The sequence below is a fragment of the Neophocaena asiaeorientalis genome, unplaced genomic scaffold (assembly GCF_003031525.2).
Source record: "Neophocaena asiaeorientalis asiaeorientalis breed wild unplaced genomic scaffold, Neophocaena_asiaeorientalis_V1.1 scaffold438, whole genome shotgun sequence".
NCBI classification, from domain to species: domain Eukaryota; kingdom Metazoa; phylum Chordata; class Mammalia; order Artiodactyla; family Phocoenidae; genus Neophocaena; species Neophocaena asiaeorientalis.
Window position 1 is genome coordinate 7,698,445 of NW_020173491.1, and position 8,087 is coordinate 7,706,531.

The 8,087-nt window shown below is 56.8% G+C and overlaps 1 protein-coding gene across 1 annotated transcript in view; it reads right to left on the reverse strand.

Moving 5' to 3' along the window:
- Positions 1-8,087, reverse strand: part of CNGB1 (cyclic nucleotide gated channel subunit beta 1) — a gene marked incomplete at its 3' end in the record, with an annotated part of 70,878 nt that overhangs the window by 55,160 nt on the left and 7,631 nt on the right. Inside the window, exons 10-12 of the mRNA XM_024747434.1 lie at positions 7,958-8,033; positions 6,652-6,688; positions 852-1,038 (exon numbers count right to left, since the gene is read on the reverse strand). Coding sequence (XP_024603202.1) covers positions 852-1,038; positions 6,652-6,688; positions 7,958-8,033 — 300 coding nt within the window. The remainder of the gene's footprint in view (positions 1-851; positions 1,039-6,651; positions 6,689-7,957; positions 8,034-8,087) is intronic.

Here is an 8,087-nt window from a genome sequence, read left to right on the forward strand (position 1 = left end):
AAGACCTTCCCTGGGGAGCCCTGCCTGAGCAGCCCCGGCTTCTCTCTAGCAACAGGTCTCCCTCAGTGCATCGGGGACTGGTCCTGGCCCCCAACTGTCCTGGTGCTGACCCTAGGTCAGCCTCTGATCCTCCCTGGACCTCAGTTTCCCCATCTTTGCAATGGAGGTCATGGGCCTGGGGACCTGAGGCCTCCTGGCTTGAGCAGCTATCACCCAGCTCACAGGTGGGTACTAAGATGGTTCAGCCCCTGTGGAGGGTGACCCAGACATCACTACCATGGTGACACGTTCCCTTCCCTGAGGACCTTGCAACTCCCTTCTGGAAATGTGTCCTGCAGGGGGTACACATATGCACATGCAAGGACACGTGGACAAGAGTGCTTGTCGCAGAATTGTTTATAATAATAAAATTTTGGAATCAACCTAAATGGCCATCAAGTGTGGACAGGTTAAATACATTCTGGCATATCCATAGGATGGAATACTATGCAGTTGTAAAATAAAAAATGAGGATGATCTCCACGTACTAAATGTGGAAAGATCTTAAGGTACGCTGTTGAATGAATGTAGCAAGGTGCAGATAGGTCAGTGCATGCGATATGCTATCTTTTGTACAAAAAAATGAAGGGAATTCATGCTCATATATGCTCAGATGGGCCCTGGAAAGGTACAGAAGATGCTGGCAGCCACTGTGCCCGTGGGGAGAGGGATGCGTGTCTGGTGGGAGGGAAAGGGAGGAAGAGGCAGACTTGGTGCCCGCTCTATGCCCTTTTATACCTTTGGGATTCTGTACCGTGTGCCTGTTATCTTTCCAAGCACTGTTGCTTTTTAGGGCTTTCTCTGGCTCCCACCTGGGCATCTGCTCCACCACCTCGCTCTCCTCTTCATCAGCTGGAGCTGCCTCTGAGCCCCGTGGGCTGCTGACTCCTGCTGAGCCCCGTGGGCTGCTGACCTCCTGGTACTCATACTCCTCCCAGTGAGGGTCAACATCTTCTAGGATGAGACTGGGCTCCTCTTGCTCTCCCGGGAGGATGCTGACTACAGGGGACACAGGGTGAGGGGGAGAGTGGGCCTGGGCCTCTGAGACCCCGGGACCACACAGGGAGCCTTGGTCATCACCAGCTACAGGCCAGCTCTTAGCCAAGCAGCAGAAAGGGCACCGCTATCAGTGGGACCGTTGACAACCAGGTCAGTGCTAAAGTGATGGGCTGAAGCCCCCCACGATCACTCATCCTGTCTCCCTCCATTAGTTTTCCCTCTCTTTTTCCCCTTGAGTCAGAGCTTCAGTTACAGTTAGTCTTGTTTCTCACCGGAGGCTCCTTCTTGGAGGTTTGTGCAGAAGCAGAAACTATGCTTCCACCACAGTATTGCAGGTGATGCCAAGAGACCCAGGCTCGAAGTCCACCCTGCCACATCCAGGTGCAGTGGCCTGGAATGTCCCGAGGGATACAGACAAAGCTTGCCCACCACCTGTTCTCTAGATGCCGCCCCCTGGTGACAGCGTACTACATGCCCATCATCTCAGAACCTCCTTCTGGGAGTCTAGGAAGACTTCCTCCTGGACTAGAGGCTCCAACCTCCAAGGGAACTGAACTTGACTTTCTCGTGGAGGTGGTCTCACTTTCAACATTTCTCCACGTACCCTGGTCCCTGGCAATGAAAACACTGTGGGGCTGTGACCTTGGCAGAAGTGGGTGCAGGGGAGTCTCATCAGGAGCCTTAAGCTCACCCCAAGACAGGAGAAAGGTGGAGATTGCCTGGTAGCAGGGGTTCCCAAAAAGCTCCAGCAATCTTGGTGGCCTTCAGGCCAGGCATGAGTTACTAATGGCGACTTTAAATGGAAGCTAGCCTCAAGTCTCATCCTTTGACTTTGGAAGTTATTGTTCATGGTGTAGACTAATAATAGTAATGGTAATAATAACAGCACCAGCTACATTTATTGAGCATTTACTATATGCCAGGCCCTGTGCTAAGTGATTTACATGGACTAACTCAATCAGTCCTCACATCAACCTTTTGAAGTGGGAACAACTATTACCCTCATTTTATTTTCCCTCTTTTATATCTTATTGCGCATTTTACAGGTGAGCATGCTGAGATGCAGGTTAATACCTTCTTTTACGGGGTGCTCCCCACGTGCCAGACATGGGGCTGTCTGCCTTCCAAGAGTCACCTCACTCCCCACTCCTGCCTCCTGGCTTCCAGGTACCGATGTCATCCGGCCTCACAGAGGAGGCTACTGCCTGCCCTCCAGGGAAGGCTCCCACATGCTTCCTGAACTACGGTCCTGGCTCCCGCATCCCTACAAGAAGCCCTGGGGTTTGACCAGGGAGGATCCTCCAACTGTGGCCCTGAATCCATTGGTGGGACATACATGTCATAGGTATGTGTCGTTCTATGTTGCCACCCAGTAATGTTGCAGTGTCTTCTTCCTGATCAGCCCCTGAGGGTTCCAGTTCCTGCCTGACATCCAGGTGCCATCCAGGGGACAGAATATCCCCTGGCCTGTGAGCTCACGAGCTTTCACGGCAGCGCTGCCGGGTAAGAACACTCCTCCATTTTATCGACCAGAGAGGATGAGTGACTTGTCCAAGGCCACACAGGATGCTGGAAGCAGTGCCAGGTCCCCTGACTCATTGCCCTGGTGCTATCCCAAGTGACAAACATGCCCCGGGAGCGCCTCCCTGCCATTGGTGGCCACTCCATAATGGACGCTGGAGGCTGTCCTTGCTTGCATCCTTGCTTTCCCCTGCATTAACCCTTTCTTTTTAGGTACTAATTAGTGAGTAGGCATTTTATAAACACTTCCTCCTTTCATCTTTGTGCCACGCCTGTCCCCATTTTACAGCCAAAGAAGAGGATGGTGCCGGAGGGTACCAGCCAGGAAGGGCAGGCAGGGGATACCAATCCCTGGGCAGGGCCCTTCCTCCCGTGGAGCTCCCAGCCCTCTCTGCAGGCATCTGATTCACAGCTCTCCCGGCTTTTCCAGGGTCCACCCAGGTCACAGGTGGGGCTACGATGCACCACAGGTGCTCAAACTCACATGGAAACTGCTGTTCCATCCAGGGCTTAAACTTCACCTGGAGTCCCTCACGGGCACACCAGCTCTCGCGCAGCGTCCTCTCTGCCAGCCTAGCATGGCCCTCAGGGCAGCTGAATAGGGTTCTGACCCCGGCAGTGCAGATCAATAGCCCCGTATGGGGAGGGAGCTGCTGTTTCTAGGAGCAGCAGGCAGGAAACCCAGGAGCATGGATTCTAGGCCGAGGCCCCCGCCCAGTGCCCGGGTTGCTGGCAAAGCCCAGGCCTTGACTCAAAACCCCCATCCTCCCTGGCAGGCCTGGGTCACGATACCCACTCCCTCTGCCTCTCCCCGGTCCAGACCCACATCTTCTCCCATTTGACCCCCGAAGCACTAACTTCTCACTAACTGGTATTTCTCAAAGCACGGTCCTTGCCACTACCCCATCATCAGAATCATCTGGGGAGGTGGGTGCTTCTTGAAAATGCAGATTATCAGGCTCCCACACTCTTCAAATTGAAAGGTCTGGGCATGGGACATCGTTCATAGCTCCCCCCAGACGTGGCCTCAAGTTCAAGAACCCTTGTGTCCATTGCGTTCTCTGCCTCCAATGCTTGCTCAGCCTCAGAGTAATCTTGGTGAAGTCACTGCCCTGCTCAACCACCTTCAATGGCTCCCCATTGCCTACAGCCTCGTCCCCTAACATCAGGCCCCAACTCTTCTAGTTTTACCTTCTGCCTCAAGGACTCTGGGCTCCAGATTAGCTGAAGTACCCACACTCTCACCTCCAGGTATATGTTCATTTTGTTACGTCTACCAGCTTGCCGTCCCCTCGCTGCCAGTTTGAGACCTCAGGGGTCTCAAACTCCAAGGCCTATGTAGCCAGGGAGATGGTGCGTGTGGGTAAAGCAGAGGGTGTCACCTGCCCTCAGGTGGCAGCTGCCACTCAGACCGTCCTCACAAGCACAGTACGGGACCATTACAGCTCGATCTTCCCAGTTTTCAAGAGAAGCCAGATTTTTCTCTGCAAAGCCACCTGATTTTTAAATGTTGACAACTAATTCTAATTTTTAAAATCACGCCTTGCCCCAAATGAAGACATCTGTGGAGCCAGCTGGGACCCAGGGCAACTGGCTCAGGAGCCCTGGCTAACTCCTTCCGGCAACCCCAATACCACGGGCCATATGAATCCACCCACTTCTCAAACCTAGGTACTCGCTTTAGCCTTATCTGAAGCAATAATAGCATGCGATCACAGGTTTGATGTGCTACCGTATGCTTTTTAATTCAGTTAAAGCACATGCTGCTGTCCACTGGTAGTCCCCAACTCTTTGAGGCGGAGAACATAGCCAAGCCTAAGGAGATCCTCTTCAGGGGAAAAACTGTGTCCCGGGGGGGCGCTGAGTGTGCCAGGCACCATGCTGAGGCTGTGCCCGCGGGCTTTCCCGCAGCCTCTGGTGGGAAGTCCTCCTGCTGTCTAGCCTAAATCCCACAGGCTGCCCTTGGTTGGCCTTCCCCTTGCTCTGGTGGAGAGGGGCCAACCTTGGTGTCCGAGAGGCAGTTCTGGGACTGGATCCCCCTCACCCTGCCTGGGATTGGGGGTGGGAAGCAGGGGATTCAAGGAGAGTAGGGGGGTCAATGGCCACCTCATCCCCCTGCCCTGCAGGTCTTCTCTTCAGGGAACCCTTCTTTCCTTCCATCCGTCTGTCCATTTGTCCGTCTGCGCTCTCCCAGGCTCCCCTCCCTTTTGTTTCAGAGGCCTCCAGCTGCCGCCACCCCTGAAACAAAGGAGAAGAGAGAAGGGTGGGTGGCGGGGTGGACAGGCGGAGGGAATGAAAGGATGGGGAGACTGGGGCACGGAGTGGGGATGGGATACTCATCCCTCACCCCTCAGGGTCACCCTTGTGGTGGGTTGAATAGTGTCCCCCAAAAAAACGTATATCCAAGTCCTATCCTCTGTTACGTGTGTGACCTTATTTGGAAATAGGGTCTCTGCAGATGTCACTAGTTAAAGATCTCAAGATGAGGTCATGCTGGATTTAGGTTGGGCCCTAATCCAATGACTGGTGTCCTTATAGAAGACAGGAGAAGAAGATTTGGCAGACCCAGAGGAAAAGGCAGAGATTGGAGGGCAGCTAGATGCCACAGGGCACCAAGGATGGCCAGCAGCCACCAAAGCCAGGAGAGAGGCCTGGCACGGTTTCCCACTCAGAGCCCCAGAAAGAAACAACCCTGCCAACACTTCAACTTTGGGCTCCTGGTCTCCTGAACCACGAGAGAATACATTTCTGCTATTTGAAGGCACCCTGCGTGGTCCTTTGTTACGGCACCCCCAGGAAACTGACACACCCCGGGGCTGAGTCCGCCCCGTGGCTGCCCCAGGCCCCACCATGACCCGCACGCTCCAGGCACGCAGGGAGGCCCTGCTACAGCTGGCTGAGACCTGCCTCCTTCCAGAGGAGCAGGGAGGAGGGTAAGAGGGCTGGGGGCTCCGTCCTCAGAGCTCTCAGCGGCCCCTGGTAGGAGGGGGCGCGTGGACGGCTCTCGAACAAGGGAAGGTTTTCCACTCTAACCTTGGCCCGGCTGAGCAGCTGCTTCGCCCAGGGGACTCTAGTCACTGCTCCATGACAACTTGCTTTGTGACCTTGGACACGTCTCTGCCCCTCTGCCTTCCCCAACAGCCATAGGCGGCCCGCGCTGGGCCCTCCAGGGTGGCCACGAGCTCGAGACTGAGAGAGCTCTGCTCTGAGCCTCCCCTTCACGACGCTGTCACGATTACACAAACCCCATGACACCCACACCCGAGCTCCATAGCTGGCCAGCCTGTGGTGGCCGCCCCTGTCAGAGTGCTCGTAAAGGCCACCATTGGCCCAGCGGGTCTAGGGCTGGCAGCCCTGGGACACCCAAGGCCCACGGTCCAAGGGCCTGTGTCCAGGGTGGAATAGGGCCACTGCTCCCAGGCCTTAACTCTGCTCTGCTCACCCTCAGCGTTCATCACTGGCCTGGCACATAGCAGCCCTCCATGAGCATTTGTGAATGGATGAATGAACCACATGCCTTTCCAGAGGCCATGAAATGAAGGAAGAGCAGATTTGGGGTCCTAGCCCTCCCCTCCTGGCCTCAGTCTGGGCCCCAGTCCTGGTGCACAGCTGGGATAAAAAGCAGCACACATACCCCACAAGGGAGGGGATACCCTCCCAGCTCAAGGGGTCCAGTTCCCCCAGAGAAAGCCCATCTCCCCTCTTTCACCCCACAATCGGGGACTCTGCTTAGCCAAACCCACTGGCCCAGGGGGCTGTGGGGAGTTCTTACCAGGGGTTCCTAGCAGGAAAGGGGGGCCCATCCAACTTGACCTCAGAATTATTTTTTCTGGATAGAAGCTGGAAGGCAAGCCATGTTCCTGCCTATGTGTGCATCCACCCACCCCCGGCTCCCAGGAGGGGCCTCCAGCCACCATCTGGCTCTGGGCCGGGCTCTGGTGACCTGGCCAGGCTGACCTGAGGTAGGGCCTACAGAACATGGGGCTCTCCCAGCTCCAGGTCCGGAGGCTCTGCCTGCCCCACGACCCGTGCACGCTCAGACCAAGCATCCCCATGGAGACACACACGAGGACCCACTAACGTGTCACTTACTGCTCTGCACGTCACATGTCACAGGGGAGTCAGGCTCCTGTATGGGGAGAAAAGGAGAAAATCACTGCTGTGGACTCCTCACCGGCCTCCCTGCTTCCATCAGCCCTCCCGGCACACGCAGGAGCAAGGGGGTTTCCTCACGGCTCCCGGGACACTGCAGAAGATCCCGTCCTGCTTCTTCCCTCCTGCCTCAGAGGTCACCCGCTCCCCCAGTCACTCCGCCACCAGGGTCACCACTTGCCTCGTCCCACCTCAGCTCCTTTGCCCAGGCTGGGCCCCTGCCTGGAATGCCCTCTCTCTGGTTCTCTATGTATGAAAAACCTCTCCCATCCTTCCCTGGAGTGTTGTCTCAAAGTTCCATCTGCACGATGGCCTCTCCCCGCCAGCACCACACCATCCCCCCGCAGCCCCATCCTCAGGGATCCCCCCCTCAGTGAGCACATCTTCATCCACTGATCGCTCCCGCCACTGGACACCCCGCTTTCCTCCTGTTGGGGAGCTCCAAAGCTGAGCTTCCTCTGCCACCCACAGAGGCCATGAACGTGGAGCCTGAAGGCTCAGCCCACAGGGAAGGGACCCTGAAGCTTCCTGTCCACCTCCTACTGCAGGGGGACTGCGATCCAGGCCTCCTGCCCCCGAGTTCCAGGTGCTTCTATGAAGATGACCAATTGTCCCCAAGAGAGAAGGGCCAGGTGGGAGGTTCTGGGAGAGGGAGAGGTGGGGGAGGCCCTGCTCCTCCCACCCACCCATGTGGGAGCTCTAGGTCGTCAGAAATGCACACAGGGCCCACTGGCTTCCTGAGAGCCCCACTTCTTCCCAGAACACTCCAGGCCTCTCTTGTCTCTGGGCCTTTGCACATACGGATCCTCTGCCTGCACGGCCCTTCCTACACCATCCCCTTCACTTTCACCCACCCTCTTCCTCCTCCCCCTCCCCCTTCAGTTCTCAGCTTGCAGGCCACTTCCACTAGGAAGTCTTCCTTGATGCTCCTGGGAGGCTCCTCCTCTGTACCCCACATCCTCTCTGCCCGCCCCCTGGGGGAAGCACCTCCCCCACTGGGACCACCTGGCAGGAGGCGCTGGGCCAGCACTTGTCAGCCCTGTGGCCACAGTGACCAGACAGTGTGTGTGGAATGAGTGTGAGCCATGCAGACAGGCGGGCTGGGTGGGCTGAGCTCCAGCTGCAGGCTCCGTTCTTCCTTCTGTGCCCTCCCCTCCCACCCAGGGACCATTCCACCCTTGCCTGAGCTCCCAAGACGCCTCCAACCACCACTCAAGGCCCCCATTCCCCCCAGCCCAGCACCGACCTGCTCCCCAGCCTTCCCACGGACCACTGGCTGTGGCAGGGCCATCTCCAGCCGGTGCAGGAGCCATGCCATCAACCTGCAAGGGGGAGAGAGAGAGTCAGATCCCTCCCAAGGCAGGCAGCAAGCCCAC